We start from the raw sequence: 22,268 nt of genomic DNA on the forward strand, positions 1-22,268 counted from the left end.
AGCTTGCCCCTGTGGCCTGTTTGCAGCTGTGCGTCCAGGAGGCCGTCGATACTGCCTAGAGAATGAGGGCCCTGGGACTGGAGAGGTTGGACGCTTAAAAGAGGGACCCCGGAACCTTTTCTTAACCGGCAAGAGGGTGCTCTTACCACTAGAGATCTTTTGTATATATTTGTCAAGATCTTCTCCAAAAAATCTTTCTCCCTGAAAGGAGAATCCAGTAAGGAGTTTCTTGCAGGGGGTTTCTGCAGACCAGTTTTTCAACCAAAGCAATCTCCTCATATGAACCAAAAATAGGGATAAGCGAGAAGCTTGTTGGATCGAATCCTTGATTGCGTCTACCGCGAAACATAAGGCCCTAGGTAGGTCAGCCAGCTCCTGAGCTTGTTGGGCTGGGAGGTCCTTTAGGGCCTGCTTTGCTTGGTCCTTTAAAGCCTGGCAGACGCCAATGGCGGCTACAGCCGGCTGGACCACTGCCCCCGCTGTGGCAAAGGATGCCTTCAATAAGGTCTCAAGCCTTTTATCCACAGGGTCTTTAAACATGTGGATATTGTCTACTGGACACGTTAAAGACTTATTGACACATGAGATGGCTGCGTCCACAGTAGGGACAGCCCATTTCTTCGAAAACTCTTCCTCTAAGGGGTACATGACTGCGAACCTTTTGGGAGGCAGAAAAATCCTGTCCGGCTTAGCCCAGTCCTGAAATATCAGGTCCTTTAACAAAGGATGTACCGGGAATACCAAATTGGCTTGGGGCGCTTTCAGGGAGCCCAATGAGGATACCGCGGATGCCAGAGGCTGAGGCACAGGTATCTTAAAAGCCAACCGCACCATATCCGTTAAGGACTGAACCCACAGTCTTTCTGCGTGAGAAGCTGAAAAAGGTTCCTCTATTGTAGAATCCTCAGAACCTAAAAGGTCAAGGTGATCCTGAGTCTGGTCTCCTGGATTTTCCAATTCGTCAGTGGAGAGGATATCCTCCTCCAGAGACTCAGACCTGGGAGACGGGGATCTAACCCGCTTTTTCCCTGACAAAGATGCCGTAATTAGAGCGGCCATCCTCCTTTCCAATCCACCCAAGGTGGAGGCTAACATCTCTTCCGTCACATAGGAAGGAGCTGGTTGAGTAGGGCCAGCCGTAGCACCTAGCAACCCTGATGGCTCACCTAGGACAACAACCTCCGGGCATTCCGGAGCAGTAGGGGGCGCTGGATTTTGGATATCCTCAGAGCCTGATGGAGAACCCTTTGGTTTTTTAACGGTCTTAGCGTTTTTAGCGCTACCTGCACCCTTAGGAGCCATAATATACAAATTCTGAGGCACTCCGCTAGTATACAACTGACTGTAATAGCTGGAGGAAATACACATAAAATAAATGTGAAACAATAGGATAGGGTAATGTTAGAGGGACTCCAAACCTCCCATAACCTATAAAAAAGGAAAATCAATACTGAGCCCCAAGGGCTTCAACTACCAGTCTGGTATTGACCCCCTAATGCTGGGCTAGGTGAGCACCCCTAAGTGTTCAAAAGCGCTGCTTAGTACACAGGCTTTGAATGCAAACTTTTAAGCCAGAGGCTCTTTTAGTAAGGTGTACTTCCAACAACTGCCACCGGGTGTCACTATGCCAGAAAGCTCTGTCAAACCTTCCTATGCTGTAGCCAGCATCGCTGCTCCGTGTCCCTCCACAGCCTTCACAGACTGAACAGCCCTTCAGGATTTTATCCTCCCTGTGTGCAGGGAGGAGGAGCCGTCCGGCGTCACCCGCCCCCTCCCCGCGGCGTCGCCGCGCGGGCGCAAAAGCCCGCGCGAGCACAGATAAGTAAAGCGCGCACGCGCGCCAGACGCCGCCAGGGGAAGCAGGAAGCCATGTGGAGAGGAGTATCAGGAATGGAATCCCATGACTCCTGAAACGCTGGAGCAGCAGACACAGGTAAAAAGGAAGCTTTCACTGTCTCCCCAATGGTATGGTTCCCTCTCTGTGGAACACCCTGCCCAAACAGGCCCTCCTTGTGACAGAAGCAGCAGCAGCCTACTAGCCCAGCCAGGGGAAACTATACCTGGGTGCTTTGAGCCATCCCGTTTGAAAACTTTGTGGTTCTCCTTTGCCCATGCACAGAGGCATAAATAGGCTGCCCAAGAATCCCCTGTAGGAAGCCTACTGACAAACCAAGTTCCGTAGGCCCCCTGCTTACCTTTCCACGCCGCAGGGTATTGCTCTGTAAGAGGCCCAATCTTCCCCCTTCACCGTGGGTATGGTCATAGACCTTCAGGGACCGGGGTCTTAAAAGAACACCACACACCTGGACCTATACAGCACCACTGGCAACAGGTATTCTCTAGGTATAGAAACCAGACCTGGAACCCAGGGTCCAGCCCTCCAAGGAGAGGCATTATAGGCAAAACCCCATCCACGAATTGGGGCCCGGGTACCGTCCACTTTGGCTATGAAGCACCTTGGACGGATCCGGTCAGCTGGCCCTGGTCCCAAGTTAAGTAAGTCTTTTATGCAGAGATTTACTAACATCACATCTGTTGCAGATGTTAAATGAAGTAAAAACTTCTCTGTCATAATTGAGTGTTCACTTTTTATGAGGCACTTTGGTGTCATAAAAAGCAAGCTCTCTGCAAAGAGCAGACATGTTGGCATTCGACATTAGATGCTAAATGCAAACACTGGCAATAAAACAGAATTAATATATTAGGCAAGCTGTTGTAACAGACCAGTACTTGGAATACGAGACATTATCAGCATCAAGTGACTGGTAAGGTTAATAGCTCAGTATATAAAAAGAGAATACATATATAAACTCCATAAACCTAATCTTTTTTTAAAGATATCATACCTTTATATATAGAAGGTTGGCATTTTAGTGAGAAAATGGTGCTCAAAAATACTGTGACTGTGGGGTAGTTCCCGATGCTTTATTCTAACCAGCCTTACTATCAAAGTCCTGCTGGGTCACAACAGAGGCTGTGCTACATCTCCAAACCGGAGAGCCCTCTGCACCTATCTAAAGATACATACAAGTTTGGAAAATGCCAAAATGAAGAGACCAGTGCCTGAAAGTCAAATGTAGACTAGTGTTCCTATTCAATTTGTTCTATGATGAGGGAATGTTAATCTACATAACCCTTTGACAGCTAGTAGTAGAAACTGTGCATGGCTGCTATCTGCCAAACCCATCTGTCAATGACCGCTCTGGTTCCCACTAATGATGAGAATCAAATCAGAGTGGTTCCTGATCATGTGGTTTTATTAAGGCTGGAGGCTTCATTCAGAAGAAAAAAAAAATCTTTTAAACCTTCAGATACTAATTGTAAGCCTGCATATACAACTAAACTTAAAATAAATATATACCGGTACACTGTATAACCCATGGAATTATGGCAAAAGGGTTAAAAGGAACCAATAAGCCAATTTAATCTATTCTCCCAACATTTGAAATTTACAGGCAAGTCAAAATTCTCATTATCTTAATCAAACAGGACGGAACACAAGATCTTTAGACATTGAGACGTCCCAAAGCAATAAACTGAGGGGTGAGCAACAAAAAAGAAAATTAGCAGAAACAAGTCCACAAGAAACAAGAGCCAGTGGACTTTTAACCACTTAAGACCCGGACCAAAATGCAGCTAAAGAACCTTGCCCCTTTTTGCGATTCGGCACTGCGTTGCTTTAACTGACAATTGCGCGGTCGTGCAACGTGGCTCCCAAACAAACTTGGCGTCCTTTTTTCCCACAAATAGAGCTTTCTTTTGATTTGATCACCTCTGCAGCTTTTATTTTTTGCGCTATAAACAAAAATAGAGCGACAATTTTGAAAAAAATGCAATATTTTTTACTTTTTGCTATAATAAATATCCCCCAAAAATATATAAAACATTTTTTTTTCCTCAGTTTAGGCCGATACGTATTCTTGTACATATTTTAGGTAAAAAAAAAATCGCAATAAGCGTTTATCAGTTGGTTTGCGCAAAATTTATAGCGTTTACAAAATAGGGGATAGTTTTATTGCATTTTTTTTTTTTTTTTTACTACTAATGGCGGCGATCAGCGATCTTTTTCGGGACTGCGACATTATGGCGGACACTTCGGACAATTTTGACACATTTTTGGGACCATTGTCATTTTCACAGCAAGAAATGCATTTAAAATGCATTGTTTACTGTGGAAATGACAGTTGCAGTTTGGGAGTTAACCACAGGGGGCGCTGAAGGAGTTATGTTTCACCTAGTGTGTGTTTACAACTGTAGGGGGGTGTGGCTGTAGGAGTGACATCATCGATTGTGTCTCCCTATAAAAGGCATGACACGATCGATGCAGCTGCCACAGTGAAGAACGGGGAAGCCGTGTTTACACGCGGCTCTCCCCGTTCTTCAGCTCCGGGGACCGATCGCGGGACCCCAGCGGCGTTCGGGTCCGCGGGCCCCCGAGCTTCGGACCGGGTCACGGGAGCGCGCCAGCGACCCACGGCTGGGTACATGTACGTACATGTGCCCAGCCGTGCCATTCTGCTGACGTATATGTGCAGGAGGCGGTCCTTTAGTGGTTAAGGAAGCCCATTGGATTCTATGTGTTAGGTGGGCGGTGACATAGTCACGCTGGGTTTAGGTGGAGCTGTGTATGCTGAGGATTGTATTGTGAAATGCCAATTTTTTACTTCTGAAATGTGAGTGGATTTTTATATGGAAATACATACTTTTTATTAGCGATTTGCACTATGTTTTTTTCTTCTTGCCTCCTATATGATTGACACCACACTGAGAGCTGCTGGGAGCTACGGACTTGGGGCCAAATTCTCAAAAAAGCTGCCTAACTTAACTTTCAGCAGTTAAGTTACACTGACTTAAAATTTCTACCTAAGTGCCTGATCGTCAAAGCACTTACCTAGAAATTTCAGGCCGTGTAACTTAAGTGCCGCCGTCGTTAGGCGGTCCTCCTCTCCTGGGGGCGTTTCAAATTTAAATGAGGCGCGCTCCCGCGCCGGCCGTACTGCGCATGCGCGTGACGTCATTTTCCCGACGTGCAGCGCGTGAACGTAATTAACGCCGGGCGGCTTTGAGAATTTCGACGGGACACTAAAGTTGCGACGGGTGAAAAAAAAAAGACGCGCCGGGAAAACAAATAATTATAAAAAAAAATGACAGCGTCGCTCAGCATGCATTCCTGAGAGGGAGAACTCCATGCCAATTTTCAAAGAAAAAACCGGCATGGGTTCCCCCCCCCCAGGAGCATACCAGGCCCTTAGGTCTGGTATGGGTTGTAAGGAGACCCCCCCACGCCGAAAAATCGACGTAGGGGGTCCCCCTACAATCCATACCAGACCCGTATCCAAAGCACGCTACCCGGCCGGTCAGGAAGGGAGTGGGGACGAGCGAGCGCCCCCCCTCCTGAGCCGTGCCAGGCCGCATGCCCTCAACATGGGGGGGTTGGGTGCTCTGGGGCAGGGGGGCGCACTGTGGGCCCCCCACCCCAGAGCACCCTGTCCCCATGTTGATGAGGACAGGACCTCTTCCCGACAACCTTTGCCGTTGGTTGTCGGGGTCTGCGGGCGGGGGCTTATCGGAATCTGGGAGTCCCTTTTAATAAGGGGGCCCCCAGATACCGGCCCCCCACCCTAAGTGAATGGATATGGGGTACATCGTACCCCTATCCATTCACCTGGAGGCAAAAAGTAAGTTAGTAAACACACAACACAAGGCTTTTTAAAATAATTTATTATTCTGCTCCGGATGCCCCCCCTGTCTTCTTTATTAGCTCTATTACCAGGGGGGGCTTCTTCTTCCACTCTCCGGGGGTCTTCTTCCACTCTCCGGGGGGGGTTTCTTCTTCCGCTCTCCGGGGGGGGCTTCTCCGCTCTCCGGGGGTCTTCTTCCATCCTCTCCCCTCTTCCGCTGTTGACTCGGCGAACCCCGGTTCTTCTGCAGATGTCCGGTGCCTTCTTCTTCAGCGCTGGCTGCCTGCTATCTTTGTGTGTTAGCTCAATTAGTAACAGGCAGCCAGCGCGGTCTTCTGTGACGTCAGGGTCTTCTCTTCTGTTCTTCTCCCCTCTTCCGATGTTGCCTCGTCGCCTCTTGTCGCTGTAATGATGGAAGCGCGCCTTGCATCCCATTTATATAGGCATCACCGTCCCATCATGCTCCGGTAGGTACCCACGTGGTGGGTGCACGTGGGTAGGCACCCACCACGTGGGTACCTGCCGGATCATGATGGGACGGTGATGCCTATATAAATGGGATGCAAGGCGCGCTTCCATCATTGCAGTGACAACAGGCGACGAGGCAACATCGGAAGAGGGGAGAAGAAGAACCTGACGTCACAGAAGACCGCGCCAGCTGCCTGTTAGAAATTGAGCTAACACACACAGATAGCAGGCAGCCAGCGCTGAAGAAGAAGGCACCGGTCATCTGCAGAAGAACCGGGGTTCGCCGAGTCAACAGCGGAAGAGGGGAGAAGATGGAAGAAGACCCCCGGAGTCCGGAGATGCCCCCCCCCCCCGGAGAGCGGAAGAAGAAACCCCCCCAGAGAGTGGAAGACCCCCGGAGAGTGGAAGAAGAAGAAGCCCCCCTGGTAATAGAGCTAATAAAGAAGACAGGGGGGGCATCCGGAGCAGAATAATAAATTATTTTAAAAACCCTTGTGTTGTGTGTTTACTAACTTTTACTTTTTGTCTCCAGGTGAATGGATAGGGGTACGATGTACCCCATATCCATTCACTTAGGGTGGGGGGCCGGTATCTGGGGGCCCCCTTATTAAAGGGGACTCCCAGATTCCGATAAGCCCCCTCCCGCAGACCACGACAACCAACGGCAAGGGTTGTCGGGAAGAGGTCCTGTCCTCATCAACATGGGGACAGGGTGCTCTGGGGTGGGGGGGCCCGCAGTGCGCCCCCCTGCCCCTGAGCACCCAACCCCCCCATGTTGAGGGCATGCGGCCTGGCACGGCTCAGGAGGGGGGGGCGCTCGCTCGTCCCCACTCCCTTCCTGACCGGCCGGGTAGCGTGCTTTGGATACGGGTCTGGTATGGATTGTAGGGGGACCCCCTACGTCGATTTTTCGGCGGAGGGGGGGTCTCCTTACAACCCATACCAGACCTAAGGGCCTGGTATGCTCCTGGGGGGGGAACCCATGCCGGTTTTGAATTTAAAAATTGCCGTGGAGTTCTCCCTCGGGAATGCATACCAAATGCCGTCGCTGGAATGGGCCTTTACAATGTGTGACTAACTTTCCACATTATAAAACCAGCCCTAGTTTTGCGCAGGCAAATTCGGAACTTAGGCAGAAATCACAGTAATGAAATGCTTTGAAAATCTGCTTAAGTCCTCATTTGCATACGCAAAGCTGCATTTCAATGAGAAATGCCCCCAGTGGCGGATGCGGTACTGCATCCTAAAATCTGACCGTGTAAGTGTCTTACACATGTCAGATTTTCTGCCTAACTTTGGAAAAAGCCTTTTGAGAATCGTTTCCAAAGTTAGGCACAGACTGAACAGCAGTTAAGTCTGCGTATCTCTTTTGAGAATCAGGCCCTTGGAGTGTACAGCCAGTGGGAGTGGTGCCATTGCAAGGCGCATATAGACCTCCTTTAATTAATGAGGTCCATTCAAGAAGGTGAGAAGACAATAGGAAAATAAAATTGATATTGCACAAATTATTCACATGAGCCCGTATCAATATTGTCAAAACTGTTAACATAGCACGCCAAGAAAGTCCACATGTTAAACATTAGGCAAAGTAAGCTGAAGTCCTTATGTTAAATCCAATCTCCACAAACAACACCCCAGTGATTCACACAATTACGAGTGCCCACAACCGTAAAAAATGGCTGCTTAGCAGAAGGCAAGCACAGAGAGCATTCGGCTGTAACCCAGCCGTGGCCTTTGGCTTGCACGCAGAGTGGAAAACCAGGGTTACACCAGGAAGCGGAATGATCAGCTGGATATGCCCCACCGAGTCAAAGAGGTCCGTAAAAGTAGATTGGATAGCTCCTCTGATGCCAGTTCCAACAATGACTTGTTTTTCGCTCCAATACTCATGTAAAACACATCTGCCTCTCTGTATCCTATTTAGGTGACCTAATGGGGGGAAGCAAGCGAGTTGCCCCTTGCATATAGGTTTGGATCAGTGAATGGGAGGCTAAAGGCCTTTGTAAGAATACTGATAGGGCCGAAACTCGACCTCTGTACTCAAAGCCAATTTGATTTCTCCAGCTGACTGTAGAAAAGAGAGAATTCTACCAATCACATATTTCCGAGGATAAATGAAAAAAAACCAAAGGTTGGCGCTGCGCTAATAAATTAGTGATAAAAAGTGATGAATAATGTTGTGAACAAACAATAAAACGAGTAGCAGCTAGCACTAAAATGTGTACAACAAATTAAAAGGCATAAATATAGAAGACAGTGCAGCGCTGATATTAGTAGTTAAATGCTTAAATACAATTGAGTAAAAACAGTGTAGACAAAAAACCCTTGATAAAAAAGAGTCCGAATAAATTAAATGAATAAGTGAAAAAGAAACAGCAAAGTCCGTTTGAAAACCCAAAAATTAAAGGTGTCTCAATCCGGTGTAGTTTCATCTATAAGGAAACTCCTTAATTAACAAGATGTGATGAGATCTTGATTGCTGTGAAAAGGTGTTCACCCATGCAATTCGTGAAAATAGGATTAACCGCTTACCAGAGGTAAAGACTGTTTTCCACCAGTCTTATAGAGCCTATGGGAAGTCAGGTCTCCCAATACCTTTTCAGTAATGCTAAAACTCAGTATTCGATCCGGGTGTCATAAAATGGAACAAGAGAAACTGGGTTTCTTGGCTGGGGGGATTCCGTCCTCTAGCAGTGACAATCTCTCAGATTTTAAACCTGGCGCAGAAGCCATCTAATTGCAGGAGCTTGCTGTGACCGGTGGCTTCCTCTTCCTCGCTGAGCGTCCTCACTGCATGTGGTCTCTGCTGCAGGGTGTCACACCGGCTCTCTCACTCTCCTCGGCACAGCCGGTAGAGAATGCGGCTGTGCCGAGGAGAGTGAGAGAGCCGGTGTGACACCCTGCAGCAGAGACCACATGCAGTGAGGACGCTCAGCGAGGAAGAGGAAGCCACCGGTCACAGCAAGCTCCTGCAATTAGATGGCTTCTGCGCCAGGTTTAAAATCTGAGAGATTGTCACTGCTAGAGGACGGAATCCCCCCAGCCAAGAAACCCAGTTTCTCTTGTTCCATTTTATGACACCCGGATCGAATGCGGAGTTTTATCATTACTGAAAAGGTATTGGGAGACCTGACTTCCCATAGGCTCTATAAGACTGGTGGAAAACAGTCTTTACCTCTGGTAAGCGGTTAATCCTATTTTCACGAATTGCATGGGTGAACACCTTTTCACAGCAATCAAGATCTCATCACATCTTGTTAATTAAGGAGTTTCCTTATAGATGAAACTACACCGGATTGAGACACCTTTAATTTTTGGGTTTTCAAACGGACTTTGCTACTTCTTTTTCACTTATTCATTTAATTTATTCGGACTCTTTTTTATCAAGGGTTTTTTGTCTACACTGTTTTTACTCAATTGTATTTAAGCATTTAACTACTAATATCAGCGCTGCACTGTCTTCTATATATATTTCCGAGGATGCCATTTTTTGGCTTCACACCAAGCAATATAAGTCTTCCAGACCTTTTGATAGATATTCCTAGTGACATCTTTTCTAGCATTTACTAGGGTAGACACCACTGGTCCTGAGATGCCGCAGTCCTTTAACACCCTGGCTTCAATAGCCATGCCATCAAATTTAGAGACTATAAATTGGGATGGAATAAAGGGCATTGACACAGTAGATCCGAGCGCTGTGGAAGCATCCATGGCCCGTCTATTGTTAGTCTCACAATCTCCGGGAACCAAGGCCTTCTGGGCCAGGCTGATGCCACCAGAATGACTAAAACTCCCTCTTTCCGGGATCCTGCGCAACAAATATGGGAGGAGAGGGATCAGAGAGAAAGCATAAACCATGGAGTATTGTCTCCATGGAATTATCAGAGCATCTGCTCCAATTTCCAGAGGATCTCTTGTTTCGGGACACAAACTGCTGTAGCTTGTTGATAACCCTGGATGCCAGTAGGTCGACCTCTGGCCATCCCCAATGTTGGCAAATTTCCTGGAACACCCCTGGGTGTAAGGACCATTCCCCCGGGCAGATCTGCTAGCAGCCGAGGTAATCTGCCTCCCAGTTCTCTATTCCCGGGATATGGACTGCCGATATAAAGGCAGCTGCCAAACAGCAGCAGTATTGATCAGTGTATTCTGATGACTAAGAAGTCCCGCTGTTAGAATACAATGACACAGTGAAGAGGACTCCTCCATCCACCTTACTTGTCTGGATAATGTAATTGTCTTTTTTTTTTCAGTCAGCCCGGTAGTGGATTAAAAAAACAAAAACAAAAAAAAACATAACTTTTTAATGTGTGAATGGGGGAATTGGGTCAGTTTTTTTTGTTCCCGCTGGCTAAACAAAAAAAACGACTCTGTATGGCAATCTTAAAAATGGCAATAGAATATTGTGTTTTTTTTTATCAACTAGCGGGCTGACTGAAAAAAAAAAAAAAACAATTACATTATCCAGACAAGTGGATGGAGGAGTCCTCTTCACTGTGCCACTGTATTCTGATAGTGGGACTCCTCAGCTGTCAGAATACTCTGATCAGCAGCTAAAAAGCAGCCTGATCAAGAAAAAGTTACAACATTCCTGATCTCCTTCTGACGAGCAGGATTGACCATAGATGGATTGAAATTTATGATTGGCTCTGGCTGATAAAAGGCAACACTTGTACAGCTATTGAAGCAGAGATTATGACCGAGTCCCTACATAATTCTGTATATTGACAAACAATTGGTAGCATATCAAAAAATACAATAGAAAAAACTCAGTGTTAAGACAACGTGAAACCCTTTGGGGTGTCGCGTCCCCTGTGGGTTAAAAATCACTGAAATGTGCACACATATAAAAATAAATAATATATAAAAGGTATAGGATATATAATATACAAAATGTGATGTCTAATAAGTGAATAGAGATCTGTAGTAAACAACAATAGTGATAATGATGAGACAGTCTATTGATGAGGGTAATGGGATGTTCACATGTGAAGATTCCTGTATGTAAGGCAGTGATTGGGGAATCCTTATTGGTGTTGTAGTGCCCTTACCATGAAGGTGCTATATGTGCGCATATAGGGATATCCCTCCGGGTCTCCGATCACCTTTCTCCTGGGGTCACTCAGTGCAAGTAATTCCAACTGCTGTGTGCCATGAAGGTGTTTATATGTACACATATAATGCTGGTCCTCTGGGTCTCCAATTCCTTTTTTCCTGGGATCACTCAGTTGGTTCCAGCTGCTGTGTAACTCCAAAAAGGGTCCAAGTAATGGTGGTCCAAAAAGTTAAGCAATAGGATAGGAAGAAAAAAGAGATTGCCTCCGATTGTGTAGTAGGTTTAGCGATCCAAAAAGTATTTATTCAAAACATAAAATGCAGATGATACAAAGGTAACACAGAAGGCGTTATGTATTGCCAAGCAGCGTTGATAATAAAGTGCAGACGTGGCGTTTAAAATTACCGCCTTACGTCCTATGGTCTTCGGCTTGTGTGAGTAATTTCCTCGGTCTCGGCTTGCGACTCCCTACGGCGTTACGTCACGCACCTCGTGACTTCATCAGGGGATTGTGCATCTGCATTTTATGTTTTGAATAAATACTTTTTGGATCGCTAAACCTACTACACAATCGGAGGCAATCTCTTTTTTCTTCCTATCCTATTGCTTAACTTTTTGGACCACCATTACTTGGACCCTTTTTGGAGTTACACAGCAGCTGGAACCAACTGAGTGATCCCAGGAAAAAAGGAATTGGAGACCCGGAGGACCAGCATTATATGTGTACATATAAACACCTTCATGGCACACAGCAGTTGGAATTACCTGCACTGAGTGACCCCAGGAGAAAGGTGATCGGAGACCCGGAGGGATATCCCTATATGCGCACATATAGCACCTTCATGGTAAGGGCACTACAACACCAATAAGGATTCCCCAATCACTGCCTTACATACAGGAATCTTCACATGTGAACATCCCATTACCCTCATCAATAGACTGTCTCATCATTATCACTATTGTTGTTTACTACAGATCTCTATTCACTTATTAGACATCACATTTTGTATATTATATATCCTATACCTTTTATATATTATTTATTTTTATATGTGTGCACATTTCAGTGATTTTTAACCCACAGGGGACGCGACACCCCAAAGGGTTTCACGTTGTCTTAACACTGAGTTTTTTCTATTGTATTTTTTGATACACACTGCACATTTTGAGTTTGGTCACTCACCCCCTTTTCATTTTTGTGTTTCATTCATCTATTTATACACTGTGTTGTGATTCATCACATACCTGGAGCGCTTATCACTTATTTAGCTTGTTTTTCCTTTTTGTGTTATGTGAACACTTTTAGATACAGCTGCCCCAAGTATTATCTGCACACTATTTTTTTCATTATTCTGTTTATTCACAGTAGCGCATTGGAATTAATTATTTATTTTAATTGGTAGCATATGAAGCACGGCCTTGTGGTGATATATGTTATTTTGATATGTAAACAAAAATATTTGTCACAACAACTGATCAGCCTCCCTTAAAGCGGATCTCCACTCTAAAGTGGAGTCCCGCTGATCGGCACCCTCCCCCCTCCGGTGTCACATTTGACACCTTTCAGGGGGGAGGGGGGTGCAGATACCTGTCTACAGACAGGTATCTGCACCCACTTCCGGCCCTACGATACGGGCAAAAGACGGGTTTTTTCCTCGCTTCCCGTCCGTCCCCCGTTGTATGCTGGGAACACTCGGCTCCCAGCACACAGCGGGAGCCAATCGGCGGGCGCAGCGCGACTCGCGCATGCGCCGTAGGGAACCGGGCAGTGAAGCCGGAGCGCTTCACTTCCTGGTTCCCTCACCGTGGATGGAGGGGGGAGCAGCAGGGTGACGAGCGATCGGCTCGTCATCTGCTGCGATCGGCGCTGGACTCCAGGACAGGTAAGTGTCCTTAAATTAAAAGTCAGCAGCTGCAGTATTTGTAGCTGCTGGCTTTTAATATATTTTTTTAGTGGCACATCCGCTTTAAAGAAGAAGTCCAGCCTGAGCTTGTTTGGCTGAACCTCTCCTATGGGTCACAGGAGTGCAATTAGTTTTGCACTCCTGTGACCCGTTTTCAGCGGAGAGTGGTCTGAAGTCCGCCCTCTGCTGACGTCACACATCAGTCCAGGCACCGTGTCATCCTGACTTTGGGAGTCTGGATCCACCAGGTGCCTGGACTGATGGCCAACTCAGCCTCTCAGCGAGCTCTGAGAGGCTGAGACAGACACTCCCCGCCACTCGACAGCTCAGCGATCATGGAGGAACAGAGAGGAGAGCTGCCGACTGTCAGTCAGCAGTTCTCCGCTGGTGGATCTGTGAAAACCGAGCAATTGGTGATGTTCGATAGCTCGGATCTCAGTAAAGAGGTGCTGAGGGACCGATGTAGCATCGATACTTCTCTTAATAACTTAATATGAGCAACCCATACCTGTCATAGTTTCTGTCAGCCTCTAGTGCAAAGTGCTTGACCTCTTTCGTTGTTAAAAGTCATCCATCAACTTTTATAGAGAGAACGCTAAAAAAATCACAGGTCATGCAGACTAGAATATTTAGATTCCTACAAATACATTTCCATATTATTTGACACTCAGCCACTGCCCAGTTCAAAGCCACTGATGTGATACTCGCACAAATACCTTCTAGATGAACTCCTGATATTTACTGATTACTTTTCACCAGACCAAATCAAAATCCTACAATTCAAAGTGGCCTTAAATGATACCGCAATTGAAGGAGAACTGGAAGGACTGGGAGGAAACAAAGTCACAACTTTGACTCAATTTATATATAAGTAATAAAAAAATATCATTTTATCTCAATTGTTTTTCTAGTATTTCAGCTGTACAATTTCAATACTATATAAAATGCTTTCCCCCATTTGTTTATCCTTTTTATAGGATAACTAAACTGTATCTCAGCACCACAAACTGAAAACGCTATTTAATTAATTTTTATTATTCAAAGCAAACGTACCCATCCATCCATGTCTCCATGCTTTGTTTTGTTGAGAAATCACTTTAAAAACACTCCCCTAGGATTTCTAGCTGTAGACATTTTGAGTAAGAGCAGATGATTCATGTAGTGCTTAGTTCCTTAAATCCATCTACCCTTAGCTCAAGCATGAAGGCAGGAAGAGGCCCTTCACTGAAAAAGCCCGCCCTCCAGAAGCAAGAAAAAAAATATATCAGCAAATACTCCTGGGATGTATAACATAATGTTGGCCTGGCAAAAACCAGGAAGCAACTAAAAATAATAACAATAATAATATAGAGTGCCTTGCAAAAGTATTCACCCCCTTGGCATTTTTCATGTTTTGTTGCCTCACAACCTGTAATTAACATGGATTGTTTGAGGATTAGCATCATTTAATTTACAGAACATTCCTACAACTTTGAAGATTTGTTATTTTTATTTTGAAGCAAGCAACAAATAGGACAAAATAACAGAAAAAAGTCAATGTGCATAACTATTCACCCCCATAAAGTCAATACTTGTAGAGCCACCTTTTGCGGTTATCACAGCTCCAAGTTGCTTACCACTGTGATTTTTGCCCATTCCTCCTTACAAAACTGCTCCAGCTCCTTTAAGTTGGATGGTTTGTGCTTGTGAACAGCAATCTTTAAGTCTGACCACAGATTTTCGATTGGATTGAGGTCTGGGCTTTGACTAGGCCATTCCAACACATTTACATGTTTCCCCTTAAACCACTCAAGTGTTGCTTAAGCAGTGCGGTGTCATTGTCCTGCTGGAAGCTGAACCTCCATCCTAGCCTCAAATCACACACAGAGCGGTACAGGTTTTGCTCAAGAATATCCCTGTATTTAGCACTATCCATCTTTCCCTCAACTCTGACTGGTTTCCCAGTCCCGACTGTTGATGGTGTTCTTTGGGTGATGTGTTGGGTTTGTGCCAGAATTTTGGTGTGCATCCATCTTTTGGCAGGTTTGCTGTTGGGCCACTTTCTTTCCATTTGGTTAAGTTAGATTTGATGGTGCTCCTAGGGATCATCAAAGATTTGGATATTTTTTTTATAACCTAACACTGACTTGTACTTCTTAACAACACTGTCCCTTGTTTGGAGAGTTCCTTGGTCTTCATGGCAGTGTTTGGTTAGTGGTGCCTCTTGCTTAGGTGTTGCAGACTGTTTCAAAAAGGTGTGTATATGTAATGACAGATCATGTGACACTTAGATTGCACATAGGTGGACATCATTTCAATAATTATGTGACTTCTGAAGGCAATTGGTTGCACCAGAGCTTTTTATGGGTTTTATAATAAGCGGAGTGAATACATACACACATGCCAGTTATTTTTTTATTTCTGAAAAGTAGTTTTATGTATATATTTTTCCAATTTTACTTCACCAACTAAGACTATTGTGTTCTGACCCATCACATATAATTTAGATTAAAAAAAAAACATTGAACAAATGGCTGTAATGTAAAAAAATAGGTAAACAGCCAAGGGGGTGAATACTTTTGCAAGTCACTGTATAAATTGAACAGAGTGAAGTGGTCTGCAGGTGTTTAGTTTCCTTTAATTTCTACATCACCTGAACATTATTTCATAGACAGCATAAATATTCATATATAAATATAAATAAACAAATTAATCCAAGTTCTTGCTTCAATAGGCACTGTACTATCAAACCACAGTAAACTGTGATGTACATAACCCTTTAGACCAGAAGTCTCAAAACATTTATGAGAAATAATAAAAAAAACACCCACTCGGCCAAGGTAATCAAACACTCCATGGAATACAAAGTGTATAATTTATGAGCAGAGAAGCATTAATATAACAAAGCATGGCTATTAATGATTGCACAAGCACAGCTCTAAACAGTGCAAAACACCATTATTGTTCAGTACCAATACTACAACAACAACAGTCCACATTTAGAATTAGCTATAATCTGCAATCAATATTTTTCTTTGCAAATGATCAATCTACACACCATGTTTACCATATCTGTTGAAAACAGAACATTATTTATTTTGTAATAATAATGTGATAAGTTTAGCCAATTGCTTTCTGCTAAACAGATACATCATAGTAATATCTAAAACATGCATTACTACAGTGACCAAAGCAAAAACAAAAATAGGTGCTCATAAAAAAATCTACTGAATGGGTTAAGTTCTTCTTAAAATTGTACCCGTTATCACTGAAAATGTTAATCTATAACCCCTGGGCTCCCACCCTCATATCTCCACACTATATAGCATTTTCAGTAGAAAGGTTGCTATTTTTGTTTGCTAGTAATCAGTAAACAGGCCACCGGTGAACCTAGCTTAGCATTGTTTGAACTATTTAGCCTTTCTATAAAAACAAACCATTGTTGCAATGGCTGTATAAGTATTTCTCTGTATATATTCCTCCTTGTTGAACGCTGTACAAATAACAAATTTACTAAATACTATGGGCCAGATCCACAAAAACCCGGCGCAACGTAACTTTTTCTATTTAAGTTACACGGCCGGAAAATTTCTACCTAAGTGCCCGATCCACAAAGCACTTACCTAGAAATTTTCAGCTGTGTAACTTAAATCCGGCCGGCGCAAGGCGTTCCTATTCAAATGGGGCGAGTCCCATTTAAATTAGGCGCGCTCCCTCGCCGGCCGTACTGCGCATGCTCACGACGTCATTTTCCCGATGTGCTTAGCACGGTTTTACGTTGCGCCGGGTTTTGAGAATCGCGACGGGTGTAAAAAAAAAAAAATATGAGTTGCGGCGGGAAAAAAAATTATTTGAAAAAAAAAAGACGGCGACGCGGGATAGAAGGGTCTACTTTTACAAGGCCTAAACAGTTTAGGCCTTGTAAAAGCAGCCCTAATTTTACGATTGCAAACTAATACTTACGGAGAAAAAACGAAGCTGAAAAGCTTTGTGGATCTCCGTAAGTGCTAATCTGCATACGCGAAGCGGCATTTCGACTCAAAATGCCCCCAGCGGCGGATGCGGTACTGCATCCTAAGATCCAACAGTGTAAGTCCCTTACACATGTTGGATCTTCTCCCTATCTTTTGGAAACTGATTCTGTGGATCAGTTCCAAAGATAGAAACAGGGATACGCAGGCGGAACAGCAGATCCGCCTGCGTATCTCTTTTGAGGATCTGGCCCTATGTTACAAAACAAAGCCAATAATGAATTCATAATTTTAAGAAATACAACTATTATCTGTATAGTAATTTAACTTAGGGAAACACGTACACACGTACTGTATGTAAAGTAAACAATTACCTCTCTTTCATCCATATTGAGCCATTGTTTGGGATCATTTTCTGTTGCCAAGAAAGCAATTAAATCAATAGCTGTCAGCCGAGTCTGACGTCTGGATGACACAAAGATGAGCACAGGTTTCGCAGGTGAATGGCTTCGTATAGCTGTGAAAAAGTAAGAAAACAAATTGAGGCGTTTGTTACCCTAAAAAAAAAAAAAAAAAAAAGATGCTCTTTCTTTAAAGCATGTTATATAGCACAGTGCTGGTGCTGTGTAATTTGGCCCCCTGTAACACCTAAAATACCTGGCTGATCCTGCCCTCACCTCTGTAAACTGACAGCGGTATATCATGGCTGCTGAGCCCTGACACCATGGTCAGTTTTACGTGCCTCCATCATCCGCAATGCTCCTGTCTCTCCTCTGTCCTTCCTCCCCCCGCCTGTCACCTCCATGTCTGTGCCGCCCCCTCCTGCTGCTGAAATTACAGTTAAAATTGTATATAATCCTGTGTGCTTACTAATAATATGTGTCTGTACCCTAGCCATAATCAGAACTAGTGTCTCCAAAAATGCAGTGTTAGCAGGATAAGCCCGCTCACTGCCAGCACTTGCTCTTAAGTCAAGTGGAGCCCACAGGATACCCAGACTACATGGAAGCAGTGGTAAGATAGTGTTGGACTTGTCAACCTTATATCATATGGGATGCCGTTTGTATGTGGACAACTTTTTGCAAGTGTGCCAATTTTTTGACATGTTTTTCCTTAAAAAAATTGGCTGCTGTGGCTATATGTGACCTAATCACACAAGCAGTAAGCTAGCAGTAAAATGGAAGAACAAACGTGATGTATTTATCCCGTCTTTCATTCACCCCAATAAAACGGTCCACATTCACATGGCATCTGGTGTTGTTGAAAAGCCTCTCTGCATCCATGACTATATACTAAATATGGGAGGTGTAGAATTCAATGACCAAATGATGAAGCGGTATGTAGTCTCCCACAGAGCTAGACACTGGTACAAAGAAGTGTCTATATATTTATTTTAATTGGCTCTATACAATGTGTGTGTTATTTATATAGCTACTGGAAGAACTGGATCCCCCCTAAAATTTCAGGAAGAGATCCTCTCAGACCTTTTGTATCCAGAAGGCACTGTGGCACAAAGCCCAAATCCACATGGAACTAGCTGGCTGCATGGAAGGGAATTCACAGATATCCTCTTATCTATCCAAATACAAAGGTCGGCCTCAAAAAGATGTTGTCTGTAAATGCAGAATAAGCTGTGACACCATTTTTTTTTATACCATTAATGTCTGAGATAAGGGCAGCAATAATGCCTATAAGATACTACATATAAAATTGGTCATAGTGTGCAAGTGCTTTGGCTGCTGCTTTACTTGATACTTTATTTCAATCCCCATATTTGCTTCCTCTTTTCCCCCAGATAAGTGAAGTCAACTTAGAGGTATGTGTATGGATGAAAAAACATTAAAAATACTTAAAAAATAGACACAGGGTGGAAGGAAAGAAAACAGCTTGATTCCGCCATTAACACAATCAGTGTTGATGGAGGAATCCCTCATGGCAGTAATCACATGTGAAAAATCTGACAGACTGGTTGTACCCAAGACGATCGATGGATCAACAAGGGTAGCGTCAGCCTGCTCATACATGGATCAAAATTTGGCCAATGTCCTGCTAAATCAGCCAAATGTTGATCCTTTTATGGCTGGCTTCAGTGGTACTGAAGTCCTGCAGTAAAATTAGCAGGGACTGGGACTGAGATGAGTTAGCACTGATGGCTAGGTGAGTAGGCCTAGAAAGAGAATTAATTAAAACTTGAGTTTAGGAGCCAGTGCTGTGGAGTCGGAGTCGAGGAGTCGGAGGAGATTTTGGGTACCTAGAGTCGGAGTCGGCAAACAATGCACCGACTCCGACTCCTACTAAATTTAGATTGGAATTAAAAAAGCAAGTTTAAATGTCCCAATTCACAAAAAGTTATAATTAATGACTTCTCTACTGTAAGAATAAAGACCAATGCATGCAGTGCCTCACGTAACCGCAAAACTAACACGTTAAGTCACCGTGAAGAAGCATGCTTTTCATGTGCTTCACTATATGGCACGCACCGCACAATTAGGAGCGGGCCCACATGAGGTTAAAATATATTCTTAGAAGATAAAGTATGTAGAAAATCCAAAGCACCATGTAACATTACTTTAGCATCCAAGCATGAATATTATCCCTAAGGCCTAATGCACACTGGGCATTAAAAACACCACTTTAGGAGCATTTGACATTTTCTGCATTTAAAAGCCCCTCAATGTCCAGCTATTTGTCCATGAACACATAGGTATTCACAGGCATTTAAAGGCAGAAAAAACAAAACACTGCCAGTGCATTTAGGAGCAGCAGTGTTTAGGAAGAAAAAAAATGTTTGATGTGCCTAACCGTGTGTAAACGCATCTAAAAGTGTGTTAACGGTGGGTGCGTTTAGTGTTTGAGCATTAAGGAATTTTAATGGCCAGAATAAATAATTTTTATGACCAATGAAATGAAGACCCAGGAGCTCTCCTAAGCGTATTCACAAATACGCAGCTTTAGGTGCGTTTTTGACGTTGCTTTTCACCTGCAAGGTAAAAAGGCTTTCAGAAGAGCTGGACAAACAAACGGTGTGCATGAGGCTTTAAAATGGCAATACAAAATTCTTGAATTTGCTCAAAACTCAGATTTCAACATTTCTAAAATTCTCTCTGTCCTTGTGGGGCACAACTGCCCTTTAACACTTTAATTACATGTTTTCCTATAGAATTTTTTTTACAAAAACATATTTTTTACATTTTTCCCTTTAAAAACCAAGCAAGACAGATAATTAGGAATGAAAACACAAACATGAAGTCAAAAATGTCTACTTTTCAATACAAATTTTGTTTCCTCAATTGTAAAAAAAAAAAAAAAAGGGATGGCATTGTGTTTGTTTTTGGCATACATAGCAGTTTAAACAAAAGTGCTAGGATGCTAACACAGAGATAAAAATCTTACTAACAATTTTACAGCTAAGGTTTTGGTCCCTGGACATTATAGTGAACATGGGGACAAATTGCTACCCTTTACTGCATGAATACTTACACAGTGCCCAAGGGAAAGGCAATAATGCAACAAACTACCCCATCTGATAAGGTTGCTCTGGGATAACTAATCAGAAGTTGTCTAATACAAAGATAACAACGGCTGAATTATAGGAGATTGCTCGTGTATTCTACAAATGAGCCTGTGGAAATACATCATCATTATATACACATACAGCCTTGTAGAATCTGGAAACTGAAGATCTAATGTGTTTTTGCTCCCCCTAGAACAGGTGCGATTAAACAGCAAGAGTCTGATTTATAGTTCATTAGTGGTTTTTACATAGCATTTCTGCAGCCTATAAATAATTGGAATAGTCAAGACCAGTTTAAAATTCCCATCAATGAAACCGTGCTGTCAGAAGGCTAATTAGAAAAGCAAAACATTCATTTCACAAGGCACTACAGGCCATGATGTAAATTTTATTTCCAAGAATGAGATATCATAAATACCACCCAAATACCTAAACGAAAGACTATTTATCTATGGCAGAAACATTTAACATACTACATTCTAGGCACATTTTAAATAATGTGCATTGGATGCAAAATGTGCAGCTGGGCTGACTGTTTCCATAATGCATAAAGATGTAACATTTATAAATACATTTAATAAAATCATGTATACAACACGCTATTATGAACGTTTTTTCCCTATTTACTTAATAAATATTTCTAAAAAGCTAAAAAATTCCATACATTTAAAATAGCTTTGAAGTGACCTTGTCATTGACAAAAAAAAAATAAAAATACAAGGCTACAAAAAATGCAAGAGACCACTTGGAAATTGAGAATGCAAATACGATTCCTGCAGCCTGCTCAGCAACATCACTGCTCCATTAACTGTAAACCCTTTGATGAAGTCCACTGGAAAACCAACACTGCCAGGATTGTTAATCTCCCTGGTACCCAGCAGGGCTCACTGGTTCCTTCCACTGCCCTTTACATCACTACAGGATTGGCAGCTCTGAGAAAAAAGTGCTGTTTTCCTAGCAAACTTCAGCAAAATATTTAGTTTTTTTGCTTACAACTGATTTTTATTGAAGTCAAACACGAAAAGGTATAGCAACATACATAATATCATTGCAAGGTCTTCATGATGCTGTTTGTTCAATAAGGCCGAGTTCACACTGGTACGACAAATGCTCCAACATTGTGAGCTCATGTCGCATGAAAATCGAAGTTTCGCTATGGGCGCTGTACTACTTTGGTTCGACTTTGATCCTACTTCAGCCCATTGAATATCAATGAATTTGAATAAAAGTTGTATCGCCGTCCTGCCTGATCTGACTTTGGCATGCCACTTGTGCTCCGATGCTCTTGAGGGGGAACTCCACGCCAAATAAAAAAAAAACAAAAAACGAATGGGTTCCCCATCCAAGAGCATACCAGACACTTCGGTCTGGTATGGATTTTAAGGGGAACCCCTACGCTGAAAAAACGGTGTGGAAGTCCCCCCCAAAATCCATACCAGACCCTTATCCAAGCATGCAGCCCAGCCGGTCAGGAAAGGGGGTGGGGACTATGCTCTGCATAGTGGCCGCCTGTGTGAAAGGGGCCAAAGAGTTATCATGGGGAAAAGGTGTCTACACCAAAGCTTTATCACCAATCCTTGTTTCTGCAACAACCCAAAATGTTCACGATCCAATTGTCATAGGGACAGAAAGTGACATAAAATATTCTCAACAGGGGCACAGACAGCAAAACAAATGATACAGGGGTGTTAACCC

General features: G+C 43.7%; 1 protein-coding gene across 3 annotated transcripts in view; it reads right to left on the reverse strand.

The window, feature by feature from the left end:
- The window catches only part of ASCC3 (activating signal cointegrator 1 complex subunit 3), an 841,816-nt gene that overhangs the window by 182,928 nt on the left and 636,620 nt on the right, over window positions 1-22,268 (reverse strand). For all 3 annotated transcript variants that reach the window (XM_040350155.1, XM_040350157.1, XM_040350156.1), the window contains one exon: window positions 17,434-17,576. In XM_040350155.1, the coding sequence (XP_040206089.1) occupies window positions 17,434-17,576 (143 nt within the window). The remainder of the gene's footprint in view (window positions 1-17,433; window positions 17,577-22,268) is intronic.

The sequence above is a fragment of the Rana temporaria genome, chromosome 4 (genome assembly GCF_905171775.1).
Source record: "Rana temporaria chromosome 4, aRanTem1.1, whole genome shotgun sequence".
Classification (NCBI taxonomy): domain Eukaryota; kingdom Metazoa; phylum Chordata; class Amphibia; order Anura; family Ranidae; genus Rana; species Rana temporaria.